Source organism: Equus quagga, chromosome 3 (assembly GCF_021613505.1).
Source record: "Equus quagga isolate Etosha38 chromosome 3, UCLA_HA_Equagga_1.0, whole genome shotgun sequence".
In the NCBI taxonomy this organism is placed as follows: Eukaryota; Metazoa; Chordata; class Mammalia; order Perissodactyla; family Equidae; genus Equus; species Equus quagga.
Window position 1 is genome coordinate 118,393,091 of NC_060269.1, and position 18,302 is coordinate 118,411,392.

The 18,302-nt window shown below is 35.4% G+C and overlaps 1 protein-coding gene across 1 annotated transcript in view; it reads left to right on the forward strand.

The window, feature by feature from the left end:
• LOC124237449 (gamma-aminobutyric acid receptor subunit alpha-2) overlaps positions 1–18,302 on the forward strand; it is a 127,189-nt gene that overhangs the window by 75,225 nt on the left and 33,662 nt on the right. The window contains exons 7-8 of the mRNA XM_046657075.1: positions 2,177–2,320; positions 3,301–3,453. Coding sequence (XP_046513031.1) covers positions 2,177–2,320; positions 3,301–3,453 — 297 coding nt within the window. The remainder of the gene's footprint in view (positions 1–2,176; positions 2,321–3,300; positions 3,454–18,302) is intronic.

The window sequence follows — 18,302 nt, forward strand, 5'->3', positions numbered from 1 at the left end:
CATATCTTCTCTCAACAGACCCAAAATCTGAAAAACATTTCCTAACTAATGGAATGCAACGATGGCTTTTTCAAAAAGACAGGTGGAAAAGATCCATCATTTTCTTTAACATATTATTGGACTCCTATCCAGATTTCCATTTTCTATAACAGTAAATAACATAAATAAAATATTATGAGTTTATTGATTAGTCTAGCAAGAATGAATGGAGAACTTTCTCTCTGTGTGAGGCACTGTACCACATGAGAAAAGTATAGATATGAAGAAGACAGAATCCCTGCCCATCAGTGTTTCACCACTTTCTTTAAAATGTCACTGCATTTGTAGGCTTTCATTTTCCCTTATTTATGTGTACAAGTAAACTTCAAAATTCAAAAGTTGATTATTATACTTACTTAAACAAAAACTTCATAATTTATTAAGATTCACAACTACTCAGTATTGTGAGGCCTTCTGATATAAAGTGGCACATGTGATGTGTCTTTTTTGATTTATTAAGTTCTGCACCATTTGAAATTTTATTGAAGAGAAAGCCATGATATATATTCATGGAGAAAACAAAATAAGCCACTGGATGATCTGCAAATGGATTGCTGGTTATCCACATTACTAATGTTACTTATTAATCATAACAGCAGAATCATCAATGATTAATTGAAATTAATTAATAACAATTTAAACCGTAGAGTAGCTGGAATTCACTCAAATGTAAACTATGTGAATATATCTGCTATTAATATATATACACATACATATATGAAGATATACATACATATATACTTTTTTAGAATCATTTCAAAAATTGTTTCACATAATATAATTTACTTGTGGATGTAAGTGAACACATGTCAATAAAAACAGTATTTCACTGATGAACATTTGGTAGCAACATTCAGAAAACCAGACATCATAGTATGCCATTAAAACACCACACAATGAATAAGACACAAACTCATAAACATTCACTTTATTGTTACTGATGACTGAGTGGGAATTTATTTGTGATCTAAGACTTCGGATCAAGGTAAGAACCAGGACCACCCCAGCACAACAGTAGTAAACTAGAAAACTTCTAGATGGCAGGGACATGAGATGAGTTTTCCAGTGTCCTGGAGAGCTAGAGGGAGAGGTATTACCAGAGACAGCTGGGCATTTCTCTCCCTCAATTGACAATGTGACTGTGATGCTGAGTGTTGCTCAAGGGCCAGCACTAACTAATGTTTCTAAACATTCCCCTGAACAAAAGTGCGTAGAAGTTCTCCAAAAGGTCAGTAGTATAGCAAGATTTGTCTGTTTATTCAACTGTGGAGAGACTCTGCCTGCATGGAGAGGTCAGCTGTTCCCTATCAGGACACATGGGTGCAAGGTAAAGGCCAGGGCCAGAGACGGGCTAGGACAAGCCATTCTGCCTGGCCTCCAGTTCTAAAGTCATCTCACTTCTGCTGAGGTCTGCATCCTTGGCCACATAAATCGGGAAGTTTCACCTGGTCTGTATATATTTTTTCTCTTCCTGCCTACTCACACTTAACTGGGATGCTATGAAAGTATAGTCCAGTGAGATCCGTCTGCATTAATTAATTGTAAAATGAACATGTTTTCAAAAGTGTTTGCAACTTGATGGAACTATAGCATTCTCATTTATTTTCTATCTTCTGCAATAATTAGTTCTCATTCTTTTAATGAAGTGCGCTGTATCGTGATAACTAAGTCATTGATTCTTGACTAAGTTACTTTTATGTCCAGAAAGCAATATCGTTTTAAATAATGATTGTTCTTTCATGAGCAATTGCTATTTCTAAATAAACTATTTAAATAGGCATTCATAACCTGTTTACCACCATGTCTTCGTCTACTACCCTGGGACTATGGGAAATATCTTAACTGTCTCTGGGCCCAATGATTTTTGCAGGCTCTAAAGACAAATTCACTCTTCACCTCTTAAAGTGGTTGCAGTGAAAATACTCTCCTGGTCATGGTTGTCACTCTTGGTCTGCTTCACACACTTCATATTGAAGTTGTAAACTTCAAGGGGACATTTTTACTCTAAAATATGAGATCCGTAAATATCAGTTTTATAGTAAACAATGATTCTGTGAAATACACAACCTTTGATGTTGCACTGTATTGATTCTTCTTACTAAAGTGCTTAAAACGATTTTTTTCTGATTTCCTGCAGATGCATATACAACCTCAGAGGTCACTTATATTTGGACTTACAATGCATCTGATTCAGTGCAAGTTGCTCCCGATGGCTCTAGATTAAATCAATATGATCTGCTGGGCCAATCCATTGGGAAGGAGACAATTAAATCCAGTACAGGTTAGTAAAAAGCTAATTCCTAAGAAAATTAATGGGTTCAAGTCATTGGAGATGTCAGTTTTCTTAAAACCTCTTGTTCTTGGGGTTCAAGAACTAGCAGCATAGCCTGTGCTTGGGAGCTTTTTAGAAATTCAGAATCTCAAGCCTGACTCCTTACTAAGTCAGGATCTGCATTTTAACAGGATTTCCAGGAGACCCCAAGGTGTGCATTAAAGTTTGAGAAACACTGGCGTAAAATATGCTACATATTCAAAACGTGTGTGTCTTCTTAGATAAGCCAGTTACTTTCAAACAGGCTTATAATTTTCCTAGTTTTCTAATTATTTTCCCCCTAAAGCTGACACTCTTTCTAAGGGCCACACTCGTCTAAGGAAAAGCAGCTGTGTGGACTAATGATCGTACATCTGGCAGATGTAAACCCAGAGAGCAGAAAGGAAAGGAGCTCTGAGGATAGAATAGAGCTGACTGAAGTGAATTAGAGCGGACATACAACATTGAGAAATTCAGAATTGGTGACAGTTCTGGGGTTATAAGTAGAAAATCTGGGCCAGCAGATGAGACGTGGAGATATGGCCAGAAATCCACACTTTAAAGAGCCAGAGATAACTGGACTGAGTTGGAACAGAGGCTTGAGGTTAGTACCAGTGGAGATGAGGGACCAGAGTTAGTAAGATAATTTATATCAGAGAGCATTTATGAATTCTGTACCCACTTGGTCAATAAGCATGACCTAGAGAGAAAAATGAATACCATACCATGGGACATGCAGTATAAGTTTCTTGGTAATATTAAAATTCTCTTTTAAATACTTTTGCTATGCTAAGCAGGCATTTAAAGGTTATTTACTTTTCATAGCGTATCATGTGATAAATTCTTTTTTTTTTAATCATGGACTGTTCTTTCTCTAATCCCTTCCATTTCCAAATTGTTCAAACTATTGACTATTACAGTTCCTTAAGCTGTTTAAATTTTTCTTCCAGGTGAATATACTGTAATGACAGCTCATTTCCACTTGAAAAGAAAAATTGGGTATTTTGTGATTCAGACCTATCTGCCTTGCATCATGACTGTCATTCTCTCCCAAGTGTCATTCTGGCTTAACAGAGAATCTGTGCCTGCAAGAACGGTGTTTGGTGAGTGACTAACTACACACTTGGTTGTACAGCACGTTATGTTTTGTAGCCTGCTTTCAAAAGCATTCTCTCTCTCGGTACTCACATCAGTAATTTGTAGGATGTGGGGTAGGGAGTATTGTTTCACCTTCTAGACGAGGAAACTGAGGCTCAGAGAGTAAAATACAGAGTCACTGCCACACTGTTAATAAGGGATATTAACAGTACTCAGATCTTCTGGAAATACATTGTATTCTTTCTCTTAAATAATTTTGCTTCTCAACATTTGTCTCCGGTATAAGGAAAATACTCTTAGAGGTTTTCATTTAGAGTATAACAATACCATATTTCTAAGCTTTCCATATTTGTTTTTGTTGTTTTTAGATAGACAAAGATGATCTTAATAGTTTAAGTTAGAGAGAGAAAGAAAGAGAAGGAAAGAGAGAGAGACCCCTTCATTCACTACGATTAGTGTGTTTATTAACAAAGTTAATTTTCTTGATTTACACTACGCAGGGGAATTTGGTTACTGCTCTTTGGATGTATGAACTAGGCTGAGCACACTTTGTGACAAGGTAGATTACCTTTGCATATTTAGTACACTCATTCATTTAGAAAACTTATTGAGAATCTACTCTGTCACATACTGCACCAGGTCCTAGAGATGCAAATACATATAAAATATAGTCCTTACATTCTACTAGCTCAGTATAGTGGAGGGCAACAGAATAAGCAGAAAAGATAATGGCAACGCGAGATGAAGGCATTATAAAAGAGCTATATACATCTTGTTCTAGAAAACAGCAACGTGGATCCTCTCTAAGAGAACTGAGTAAGTAGCTGAGTTAACATCTGAGCTAAACTTTGAAGGATGAATAGGAGTTTCTCAGTCAGAAGAGATGGAGCAAGATCCTAGACAAAAAGAATAGATTTTGCAATGACATCGAGAGATGAAAGAACATAGTGTGTTTACTGACAGTGAACTGTTTCAAGGTCAGTGTAGATGCAGATAGAATTATAGTTTGACGCTTAGATGAAAAGGACCTGGCAGACCATGTTAATGCAATGTACCTTTATCTTGCTTTATCTTGCTAGGCTATAGAAAGCCACTATAGTGTTGTGAGGTCATAGACGTGTGTAAAACTCTCAGAGCAAGCCTGGTATTTAATATGTGCTGTCTAGCTGTTAGCTATTTTTATTATTAATATGATCCTATTTGTACTTCAGAAAGATATGCCATCTTTGTGGAAGATGAATTGGAAAGTGGAAATAACCAGAGGCAGGAAGAAAAGTTAGGAGGCTACTGAAATAGTCCAGATGAGATATGATTAGATCATTCCAAAATAAGGCAGTAGCAATAGAGGAAAAAGACACAGGGTCAAAGGATGTTTGAGAGATAAAACCAATGGACTTGGTGAACATATATAGTGAGTAGACATAAAAGAATAATTTAGGATAATGTTTATGTTTTTCTGCTTCAATACTTTAAGTAGATAGTGTTGCCATTAAGAGAAGCAAGGAGAAGGGAGAGGAGAAGTAGGAAAAGGCAATGTAGTTTAAGTTGTGTGGATTTGGAAGGTCCTTGTGATATCAATTTGATGTTTAGTAGACCAGTAGAAATTAGTATATGGAGCATAGATGAATTAGGGAATGTCATATAAATATGAGAATCATTAGCTGAAAGTTAATAAAACTTACAAATCTAGAGCTTATCTCCTAGATAAATTAGGTGACTCAATAAGTGAACAGAGGACAGAATCCTTAAAAATGTTAAAATTGTAGGATTTAAGAGATAAAAAGGAATTAATTGAAATGCTCAGAGAATTAGGAAGGAAACTAGTAGAGAACAATATAGTAAAAGGAAAAGAGGAGAATTTCAATATATATCATAGAGACACACAGTCACACACACATACACAGCCATTTTGGATCTTCAATGTCAAATATGCACAAATAACTCTAAAATGCGTTGAGTGAAGTTGACTAGCAGAAGGTTGCTGACACTAATGAATCCAATGAGAACAGTTGCTTTGGAGTCAAGTCAGATTAAAACGGGAATAAGAGGTAAGAAAGAGGAAGAGCTGGTGTAGAACAAATTTTGAAGGAGAGAGAGAGAAACATTAAGGTAGCTAGAGAGAGAAGTGAGTCGTTATTATTAATATATTATTATTAGCTTGGAAATTTGAACAACAGGGGCAATGACTTTATGTCAAGTGACATACTAAACATGTCACTACTTCTTTACTTCTTATTATTCACCATGAAGTAGATTATAATATCCCTCCTTTAAACAGAAGACTCATGGAGACTCTAAAATTTTATCTTGTCCAAGCTCTTGACCTTACTCCAGAGCCTAAGTTCTTTCAACTGCACTATGCTGCCTTCATGTTGCTCTTTTAAGTGGAAGAGTTCAAGAAAGAAAAAGGATACTTAAGATATAGAAGAGGGAGAGATTTCTGAAGTATTCTAAAGAAAATACTTGGAATGGAGTTGGGTTCACCAGTAGAAAGAAAGAATCCTGCCTCTCCAACATAGAATGGAAGGAGCTCAAAATGGGCTTTGTTGGTGCTTTCCTCTTTCCAAATCATCATGTGACTATTTAACAAACACATAAAAAATTTCTTTATCTGGGAAAAAAGGCCTTTTATTATTACAATATTGGAGGAACAAGTTTGCTTAGAGGCTTAAGTCACTAATTATAAGTATGATATAGACTGTCAATAACATCAAGAAATACTACAATAAGTTAAAATTACAACGAAATTGTGTAAGATAGATAACAGAACCTTTTTGCAGTTGAGATTTGATGGGGAGTTTTAGAAATCTCTAAACAAACACGTTATGCATTAGGGATAGGAAATGGAAGGAAAGAATGGAGAAGAGAATAGAAAGAGCATTTTTTCTTTTAAAATGTATGTACACATATAGAAAAGTTAAAAATATATACATTTAGGAACAAAATTTAAATTTTACACTTTATGCTAGAGTTTTATTAATTTGGGTTAATCGTATGACTGCAGTGGCTGGCTTGAAATTTATCGGGATATGTCTGTAAAATCAAGTTTAATTAAAGATTGTTAACATTTGTTTGTTATGACAATATCATCCATGTTTTCTTTGCACTAATATCACATATTTATGATCTATTTATTCTATTTCATTGCAGAACAATTGAAATAGTTTACATAGTACTGTATAATTTGGTTATTTTCCAAATACAAGCCTTATTCAATTATTTTTTGTCCTCAGTGAATAAGCAGTTGATGCTTTCATAAGCCACAATTGAATTATGTAGAAAAATACAATACTTATAGTTCATAATCCTTTAAGAATTGTGCATTTATGAAATAATAAAATGAAACTATATCTAACAATTAAATTTAGGTCTACATTAGGATATTATAGAGAATTCCAAGAGACTCTTCAATTCAAATTGATAGATAATTTTCAATATGAAGTACATGATATATTAATGCATTAATATATTTACTTGTTAATGCACTAAATAGTTCAAAAAAGACTTTCCTTCCATCCTTCTTCTCTGGTGCTTGGTAAATGTCCACATCTGCCAATTATTACATTTCATTACAGATATTTGGTTTACATGCATGTCTCAGTCTTCAGACAGAGTTTCTACACACAGCTATTAGCATAGAACTTGGCACATGGTAAGTGCTGTAAATATATGATGAATGAAAGACAAATAACTGGGTGGAGGGATAATAAAGTGATCCATAAAAATGAGCATTCCTCCATATTAAACTCACTGAAGAAACAATATTAAAAAATAAGAATATGTTCAATTCTAAGCCACAGTAAATGTTTTTTCAATATTGTGAGTACAACCAACAAAACAAACAAAGCACACATATACTCCTGCACATACAGAACTACAAAAATTTAATCTGTAAGAGAAACGTATATTGAGAGAATTAAAAAAATGTGGGAATGTGAACAAAGAGATGAGCACAATTACAGAGAACCATCTAGGAATAATGAAAGTACCAAACAAGAAAACATGCAGAAGTGGTAATGAAAGAAACAGGTACAACCTGGCAACAGCAAATATACGTTCTTCTGAAGTGCATGAGGAACATTCTCCAGAATAGATCACATGTTGCATTGTAAAACAATTCTCGATAAATTTTAAAAGGCTGAAATAATACAGTTTCTTCTCTGAACACATTGAAATGAAGCTAGAAATAAAAAACAGAATGAAACTAGAAAAGTCACTACTATGTGGAAATCAAACAATACACTCTGATCCAATGCATCAAAGAATAAATCACTAGTGAAATCAGAGAATACTTTGAGATAAATAAAAATGAAAACACAACATACCAAAACATATGGGATGCAGTGAAATCGGCATTCAGAGGGAAATTTATACTTATAAATGCCTACGTTAAAAAAGAAAGAAAATCTCAAATCAATAATCTACCTTTATACTTTTAAGGGATAGAAAAAGAAGAGAAAATGAAGGCCAAAGCCAGTAGAGGGAAGGAAAACATAAAGATTAAAGCAGAGATAAATGAAATAAAGAATAGAAAATAGAATCAACAAAACCGATGTTGGTTCTTTGATAGATTAACAAAACTGATAAGCCTTCAGCTAGACTAAGAAAAACAGAGATAATTCAAAAACTAAAATCAGAAATGACAGTGAACACATTACTACCAATCGTAGAGTAATTAAAAGGATAAGAGAATAAGATGACAATTGTACACCAATAAATTAGATAATCTGCATGAAATGGACAAATTCCTAGAAATACACAAATTAACAAACCTGACTCAAAAAGAAACAGAAAATCTCAACAGATCTACAATAAGCAAAGAAATTCAATCAGTATTCAGAAGCCCCCAACAAAGAAAAGTGTTGTACCAGATGCCTTTACTGGTGAATTCTACCAAACATTTGTAGAAGAATTAATACCAAACCTCTTCAAATTCTTACAAAAAAATGGAAGATGAAAGAACACTTCCTAACATTCTACATGTCCAGCATTACCCTGATACCAAAGCCAAAGATACCACAAGAAAAGAAAACTACAGATCAATATCCTTTATGAATACAGATGCAAAAATCCTCAATAAAACACTAGCAAAGTGAATCGAATAGCACATTAACAGATTATGTACCATCACCAAGTGGAATTTATCTCAGATATGCAAGAGTAGTTTAACCCAAGAAAATCAATTGATATAATATACCACATTAACAGAATGATGAAAAAAAACCCACACATGCATTATTATCTCAATAAATGCTGAAAAAGCATTTAACAAAATTTAACACTTTTCCTGTTAAAAAGAAACAACCTCAGAAAACTAGGAATAGAGGAGAATCTCCTTAAGATGCAAAAGGACATTTATGAAAACCCCACAGCTAACATCACATTCAATGGTGTAAGACTGAAAACTTTCCCGCTAAGATCAGGAACAAGAAAATAAACCCTGCTTTCACTAGTTATTCAACATTGTGCTGAAAGTCCTAGCCAGAGCAAAAATTAGTCAAGAAAAAGAAATAAAAGACATCCAAACTGGAAAGGAATAATTTGAAAAGGAAGAAGTAAAACTATATTGCATATGGTTGTGTAATATATACTGAAAGAATCAATAACAAAACTACTAAAGCTAAAAAACAAATTCGGCAAAGTTGCAGAGTACATGATCAATGCACGAAAATTAGTTTGAATCTTAACACCAGCAATGAATAATTCAAAAGGAAATTAGGAAAATAATTCCGTTTACAATAGCATCCAAAAGAATAAAAACACCTAGGAATAAATTTAACAAAGATGAAAGACTTGTCCACTGAAAACTACAAAACATTGCTGAAAGAAAAAAGAAGACCTAATTAAATGGAAAGACATCCTATGTTCATGGATTGGAAGACAATACTGTTAAGATGGCAATAATCTCTAAAGCAGTCTGTAGATCCAGTCCAATACCTACCAAAAGTCCGATGGCCTTTTTTTGCATAAATGGCAAAACTGATCCTCAAATTCATATGGAATTACAAGGGGTTACAAATAACCAAACAGTATTGCAAAAGAAAAACAAAGTTGGTGGATTCAGATTTCTCAATTTCAAAACATACTACAAAACAACATTAATCAAAACAGTGTGGTAATGATACAAGGATAGACATACAGACCAATGAAATACAATTGAGAGTCTGGAAACAAACTCAAACATCTATAGCCAACTGATTTTCAGTAAGGGTGTCAAGACCTCATAGATGAGGAAATAATAGTCTCTTCAACAAATGGTTGCTGGTTGGTTGTATGACCAACACGTGCAAAAGATTGAAGTTGGACCCCTACCTCACTCTAGATACAATTAATTCAAGTGGATCAAAAACTGTAATATCAAATCTAAAACAATAAAACTGTTAGAAGAAAACATAAGAATAAACGTTTATGATCCTAGCAGTGGATTCTCAGTAGATTTGACACCAAAAGTATTAGTAACAAAAGAAAAAAATAAATTGGATTTCATTAAAATTGAAAACTATTGTGCATCAAAGAACATTATCAATAATGTGAAAAAACAACTTAACAGAATGGGAGAAGATATTTGTAAATCATATATCTGATAAGCATTTAATTTCCTGAATAAATAAACAACTCTTACAACTCAAAAATAAACTCAAAGAAATGGATTTTGTAAAGGGGCAAAAATTTGAATGGGCTTTTCTCCAGAGAAAGTATACAAACGGCGAACAAGCACGGGAAATCATGTGCGACATCATTGGATTTAAGGAAATGCAAGTCAAAACCACGGTAACATACACTTCACATTCACTAGGGTGACTATAATAATTTAAAAAAACGGGAAATAAGTGTTGGCAAGGATGTAGAGAAATAGAAACCCTCATATATTGCTGGTGGCAATGTAAAATGCTGCAGCCTCTGTGGACAACAGTTTCATATTTCCTCAAAAAGTTCAAAAGAGAGTTATCATACAACCCAGCAATTTCACCTCTAAATATATAATCGAGTAATGAAAACATATGTTCACCTGGAAACTTGCACACAGACATTTGTAGCATCATTCCCAATAGTCAAAAGGTGGAAATAACCCAAGTGTCCATCAGTGGGTGAATGGATAGCCAAAATGTGGTATATAGTTACAATGAAACACTATTCATCCATAAAAAAGATTAAATCCTGATACATGCTACAACATGGATGAAATTTCAAAAACAGCATGCTAAGTGAAAGAAGCTGGATGCGAAAGGTCATGTATTTTATGATTCCTTTCATACAAATTATTTAGAATAAGGAAATTCATAGACGCATAAAGCAGTTTAGAGGTCTCCAGTGGATGGAGGCAGGGCAGAACAGAGAGTGACTACTTCCCAGGGATAGGATGCTCTTTCGGGGTGATGAAGAAGTTGTGACACTAGAGAGAGGTGGTCATTGAAGAATATGTGAATGCGTAAATTCCCCTGAATTGTACACTTTAAAATGGTGAGTTGTATGTTATGTGAATTTTAAAGTAATTTTAATGTCATGAGTTGAAAAAAACAGCATTGAGTGACTACAACAAGGGTTTCCCAGGATCTAGACTGAAAGGAATCTTCTCAGATACCTATTTCCAAATTTGCAAATTATAGAATCAAAGACAGAAAATTTTTTTTTTTAAAGATTGGCACCAGAGCTAACATCTGTTGCCAATCTTTTTTTTCCCTTCTTCTTCTCCCCAAAGCCCCCCAGTACATATTTGTATACTCTAGTTGTAGGTTCTTCTGGCTGTGCTACATGGGACGCTGCCTCACCATGGCTTGATGAGCGGTGCCATGTCCGCGCCCAGGATCTCAACCAGTGAAACCCTGGGCCGCCAAAGCAGAGCGCACGAACTTAACCACTCGGCCACAGGGCCAACCCCCTAAAGACAAAAAAATTTGTAGTGCCAAAAATAACAGAGGGTTTTCATTCAGATGACTTAAAAAATAGAACTATGTGATTTTTGGAGCACAAATAATGCAGAAAAAAAGTTTAATGGAAAAATTATACAATAATTAAAAACAGGAAGGAAATGACTAGGGCAGAATTGATATTCCAGAAAGATCTAAATTTATATGTAAATATATGACAAATTAGGTAAAATAAAATAATTAAGTATTTGTTTGATAAATGTTGTGAGGAAAGTAAAATATTGCATTGAAGTAAAGACAGAGATTTGGTAGCATAAATCACATAAATGCATATGTTAAAAGCAGCCAATAGAAAACTCTACCTGTCTAAGTATAGAGGAGAGGTTATTAGACGAACAAATATTTAACTTTGAATCGAAAGAATGTGTTAGTGTCAAAGCTGGTGGGTTTAACTATAACAAATGCTCAAAACTTTTTAAAGATTGGTAGTCAATAAAATGTATATAAAATTAAGAATCCAGGCTAGAGGCTGGCCTAGTGGCGCAGTGGTTAAGTTCACATGTTCCGCTTCTCAGCGGCCTGGGGTTCGGCGGTTCAGATCCCAGGTGTGGACATGGCACTGCTTGGCAAAAGCCATGCTGTGATAGGCATCCCATGTATAAAGTAGAGGACGATGGGCATGGATGTTAGCTCAGGGCCAGTCTTCCTAAGCAAAAAGAGGAGGATTAGCAGTAGTTAGCTCAGGGCTAATCTTCCTCAAAAAAAAAAAAAAAAATCCAGGCTCTATTTGAAGGTGTAAATTTTTATATCAGTTATTTACAGTACAGAATTAAGGATCAAAAAGTCATATTTTCATGTAAATTGAGACTGTTAGATGGTAAACATTCTTAGTATTATCTCCACAAGTTATTCTGTGTGAAGCTTGTAAATAATATAATTCTGTGTGAGTGTATGTGTGTGTTTGCAAGTAAAAGATAAACAAAAATCCTATATCCTGTCTGGAATGAGACTTGAAAGCTCCCCAGCCTCCTTATTCTACACCTTTATTCCATTCTTCATTGTATTCTGCCTCCTTTTGAGTTTGGCCGTTCATCGTCTGACTAATAGACAGCAGTTACCTAAGCAAAAGTTTCTACCTTCTCAAATTTTTGTCTCTGAATTCACAGGCAGATTTACAAGCTGGTGAGAGATCATTAAATCATCTTCCCTCCTCCTGCCTCAAGGCTTTCTGTGACCCATAACCCACCCAAGGAAAAAAACTATTACAGTTAAGAAATTAATATGACCTGGGAGAGAGATGTTAAATTTCCCAACCTTGCAGGTCTGGTTTCATGCTGTGAATAGAATAAGAAAACAGAGCAGACAAGACAGTAGGCAGAGGAGTTGAAATTAGAATGTGCACCTCTTGATATTAGAGACTTTGCTCCATTATACTGGGTTTTAACTATTCATTTTCTGTGTATTGCATTTATTCTGTGGTTTTGTAGATCCAGCTTGATATTTTTCAGATATTTCTTCAAAGGGACTGCCCATGTATTTTGTGATGATAAAAGCCTCTTTTGACTTCTCTGAATGTTCATGCTTAGTTCATTCAACACGAAGAAATACTTATTGAGCACCTATTTATCGGCACTGTCTGGATGTTCGGGACACATACTTGAGCAAAAACCAAACACGATTCTCTTCATGATGAGGTAGCTGCTCTCTGTTGCCAATAGTGTAAGAAAGCACTTGGACAACTTTTAACTTTATACCCCAGATTTTGTGCTTTAAGGCTCCCGTGAGTAGACAATACATTCACAATTTACAAACCTCATTTCATGTTTGTAAAAACATACAGTTTATTTTGTGAAATTGTGGTTTCTGGTCCTTTCAGTTACTTATTTGTTAATAAGTAACTTCCTAACTTATTTGTTAATAAGTCTACTTCAGAACTTCATATAAATAAGTAATAATCATAAAGAATTTGCCAATTATTGTCTGTATATTTGAAGCCAAATGATTTTTCAAATTTATGAGTAAGTTTACATGTGAATATATGACTGTAATTTTAACTATGAACATATGAATAAGCTTACGCATTTATATATAAGAAATATGCCCCTGATATTTTTGTCTTAATATTATAATCTGTATGAAACAGAAAGTTTTTTCTCATTCCTTTGCTTTCTTAGTGCTTTTCTCAGCTCTCATCTCAGAGGCCTGACAACCTATCATAATTTGAACTGCTTCCCAATCCTGACTCTTCTGCCCCCCCGGTCCTACTCTATTTTTTTCTTCATTGCACATATCATCTTCCAATATTTTACATAAAAATCTGTTTTTGTTTAATTTCTGTCTCCCACTAGAATTTAAATTTCAGGAGGGCAGTTATTTTTGCTTCTTTTTTAAAACTGTTGAACAATAAGTAAATTAAACTGAGACAATAAGTAAATGGAAAATGATTTTAGGTAGATAGATTCATACATACATACATATATAGATGATAGATGATAGAGAGAGAGAGAGAGATGCAAATGATGGATACTTAACACATAAACATTTATTAGTTCAACAGGAGTTAGATTAGCAAAACCACAACCATATAGACTAAAAATGTAGCCAAGGTAGTTTCCTAATTTTCTTAATTAGGAAATCAGAATGTTACTTCCAAAAGAAGGTTGAATGGATGTTAGGTAAAAAGTGAACAAATTAAAATTATCCATTGCAATAGGTAGGCCGACTATGAAGTTTAGAAGGAACACAGTCCAGAGGGCTGCAATCACTCTGGTGCTAACTATAAGTTCAGGGGCTCCCCAAATCCCCCTCAGGGCTGATAATTCACTAGAACGACTCCCAGAACCCCTGAAAGCTCTTACGCTCACAGTTAGGGTTCATTACAAAGAAAAGATACAGATTAAAATTAGCCAAAAGAAGAAGCGCATAGAGTTGAGTCCAGGAAAAGTGCCAAATGCAGAGCTTCCATTGTCCTCTCCCGGTGGAGTCATGGACAGCATTACTTTCCTGGCACTGATGTGTGACAGCACATACAGAATGTTGCCAACCAGGAAAGCTCACGTGCACCTTGTGCCCAGAGGTTGTCTCGGGCTCTGTCACATGGGCATGGTTGACTAGTCTTATGGCTCATCTCAGTTCAGCTCTTCTGGAGGTCAAACTGATATGGCATGATCCCAGACCCCCACCCTAAATTCAGTTGTTACTATCTGGCTGGATCAAAGCCCCAGGCAAACAAAGTTACTCCTAAGCGGTTTGACATTCCAAGGCCTACAAGTTATTCCCAGAAGCTGAGGGCAAAGGCCAGACCTCTCTTGGGGTAAGCTTAAAATTCTTTATCGCCCATACAATATGCATTATAAAGCCAAATATTAAATATCTAACTATTACATTATCATTCTGAACTATCATTTTATCTGCTTCCTTTGTACCTTTATCAGTATTGTCTCTGGTCTTCTTCCTCTCTTTCTCCATCTTTCCTTCCCTTTATGCTGGTTCCCTCATCATTGTCTAATTCCCCATAGGTCTCAACATTTAGTCCTACTCTGGGACATTTTTTTCCCATTACTGGCATTCCAAAAAATTGCTTAATATTAGAAACGTCTTGTTTACAGTGGAATTGGTGAGTGAAAAATATGCTTCTTCATTTAGTTCTAGAAAGTCACACAGAAAATGGGCTCTGTGTACTTGTTGTGTGAAACTCAGCTACATACTGTGGGTGATCATAAAATTAGTAGATAAGAAGAACAGTCCACTGTAACTTTTGAGAACCCAGTCATCTAATAAGTTTACCATTGGTTAATAAAGAGATAATCATGATCTGAAGTAATGAATATAGAATTTTTTCTAACACTATTGAGTACTTACTACATGTTTGAAAGAATATGGCAGCAAAATGAAAAGCGCTTCTGTCGGATCCTGACTCCACTTCTAGGTTAGGCAACTGTGTGACCTCTCTAAACTCTAGATTTTCTCTGCTGTAATTGGTATAAAACATATAGTATCTACCTCATAGGGATGCTAAGAGGCTCAATCAAACAATATGTGTTCAAGGTTTCTTAAATCTTAAAGTAAACATATACTTTTATTGTTTTATATGTTCAACAAATAGCAAGTTTGAGTATTTCCTGAGAACCAAGGATATTGTAGAATGTTCTGTGAATCCAAGTGGTGTGTGTGTATGTGTGTGTATGTTTCTTTCCTGAATTCAAATTCCTTTAGCCTGAGTTTATAATCTCCAGTTCTACAAAATTTTAACTACTTCCCATATTTGTATACAAGGCCATTTCTTACATTTACTTTATCTGGACAAGCTGCTGAATCCCATAGAGTTACATAGAACTTAAAGGATGATAGATATAGATAGATAGGTAGATAGATAGATGATAATTTATGGATAATAAAATATGTTTACCTTTTATTGTCCATATATATCAAATCATTTTTGCATGTGTATATGTATAGATTGTAGTAGTTTCCAGTGTTTAAAAAAGGGTGATTGAAAAATCAGAAAATTTGGTAAAAGAGGGACTCATCTTCTTGCATGGCGACCCTGGACCGGAACTGAGCAGCAGCAGTCCTGTTGGCCGTGCCCCTGTAGTTTGTCTCATCCCCAACCACTCCCCATTGCCCACCTTCCTTATTTATTTTCCATGCCTAGGCTTTGTGGACTTTGGAATTTGCAGCCTATGGATCAAAGCATGCAGAGATAGGAAAGAGTATTCCATGAGAACTGGGTGAAAAAGCAAAAGCAAAGAGAGAGAAAGTCAAACTCATAGAAACAGAGACTAGAATGCTAGTTGCCAGGGGCTGGGAGTGGGGGTGGGGGCATCGGGAGAGGCTGGTAAGAGGGCACAAACTTTCAGTTACCGGATGAGTAAGGTCTGAGGATCTAATGTATAACATGGTGACTATAGTTGATAACACTCTATTGTATAATTGAAATGTGTTAAGGGAGTAGAACTTCTGTTTTTAATAAAAAAGAGAAAAAAGGGGGAAATATGTGAGATGATGAGTGTGTTAATTAACTCTGTGGTGGGAATCCTTTCGCTCTATATCAATTTGTCACCTTGTACAGTTTGAATATACAATTTTAGTTGGCAATTATACTTCAATAAAGCTGAAAAAATTAGAAAAGAGAGAAAATCAGAAAGTCCCCTGGGTACAGGCTCAAGAGTTGGGGCAGCCTTGGAAGGAGACAGAGATGGCTTTAATTGGAAAGTAGTGAGGAGGTGGCTGTGGGAGTGGAGTGCCTGGGTGGTAGCAGGATAGGGAAGCCGAGAACAGAAAGCCTGTGCAGGGCAGCAAACAGTCTCTGCAAAACTCCTTCCAAATCACTGTCTTCCCCGGGCACGGGCTGCGGAATGCTAACAGGCGGCACTTGCCACCTGGCAGCCCAGAATTGACTTTGGCACAAGGCAGCTCATGCTAATCAGGAAGCTGCCAGCCCACCGGCCGCCCTCCTTCCCGCTGTCAGAGGCTCAGCCCAGTCAGCCACTGCCAATCAGGAAAGTGACTGAAGCACAATACAGTAATAAGCCATGGCAAGGAAGATTAGAAAGCTTTCTAGTTCCACTCTAGAGGAGGGTTTAGAAGTTGTTTCAGGAATAGAGGTGGGCTGCTGAGGGTTCATTGATGAGAAAAAATTATTAGTAAGGGCATAGGAAGAGAATTAAAAGTATATGCTATTGTTTTGTCCATGAATTTTTTTTTGGATTTTTCCGGGATGTACAAATATCACGTCAATACAGTTATGAACATTCAAGTCATGAGGGCGGGTTAGCCAATCCCATCTCTTACACTGAAATCCATGTAGTCATTGTGACAAGAAAAAATTTTAAAACAGCATTTATTAAGCACCTTCTATGGTTCACATACTGTGATAGGCGCTTCAAATTTACTTGTTTAATTCTGAAAAAAAAAAAAAATCCCTGGTTAGGAAAGTAACTATCCCCCCTTTTTCAGACAAGAACATTGAACCCCAGAGATGTTGAGGCTACTCTGTTATCAGATAGCAGGTCAGTTACAGAAAAAAATTGACCTTACAGCTCTCTGACTCTAATGCTCTCACTTTTTCTACTGCACCATTAGGCCATCAAACTATTTTTTACTTTCTTTTTTTTTTTAAGAGCCTGGAGTCAGAAATATCCCAGGTGATTGCTTCCTACGTGGGTAATTTCTGTTTGAGAGTCAGGCTAAGCAAACATATCAGAACTTGAGGTGAACATTCAGATTTGACTTCTTCTAGTTAACTTTTAGTATCAGCAGCCTCTAATTGAAGTCGTTCAGACTCCTTGCCCTATTCCTCGCCCAGAAATCGATGCCGTCAGATTATAATATAGCAACTAATACATTAAATAGCTTTTCCAAGTTTGTTCATTTCCAGGTGTCGTATTCTGCATTTTATGCAAAATTAACCTGGTTAACCCAAGTCTTTATAGAGAATATGAGGGAGATTTCGGGTTTTCAAGGGAACAGTTTTTTTGTTCTTGTTTTGTTTTGATTTTTTTTTTGTAAACATAGTTTTTGTTTTCTTCACTTAAGCTTTGAAATAACAGAGTGGAAAATAATAGCTTTTTCAACTCTGATTATTCTACTATTTATACAAGTTTAGGTCATTAAATATTTAGTTTTACTATAGGAAAATTTTGAGTGCATTTTTATTCTTGGTTTTTTAACTCTCCAGAAAAAGAATGAAAACTATTACTTGTTTTCAAATACATCCCAGTCTTTTAAGGAAATGTCTTCCGCTTGGGTGACTTTTTGGTGATAAAAATTCTTTAATAATACATTATTCATCACAAATAACATAATATCTCCCCAGTTAAATCACCTCAGGGAGCTAGAAGAAATCACCAAAACTGGTAACATTTGAACATTCACGCTGCATTTTATAGCAGTGCAATTACAAGATTGAAATAGTAAAAGAATTTGACAGCAATGAGGCGTTTTATAGGAAAGTGTTTTCTGTGGTCTCTTGTTCTTTTATTGCC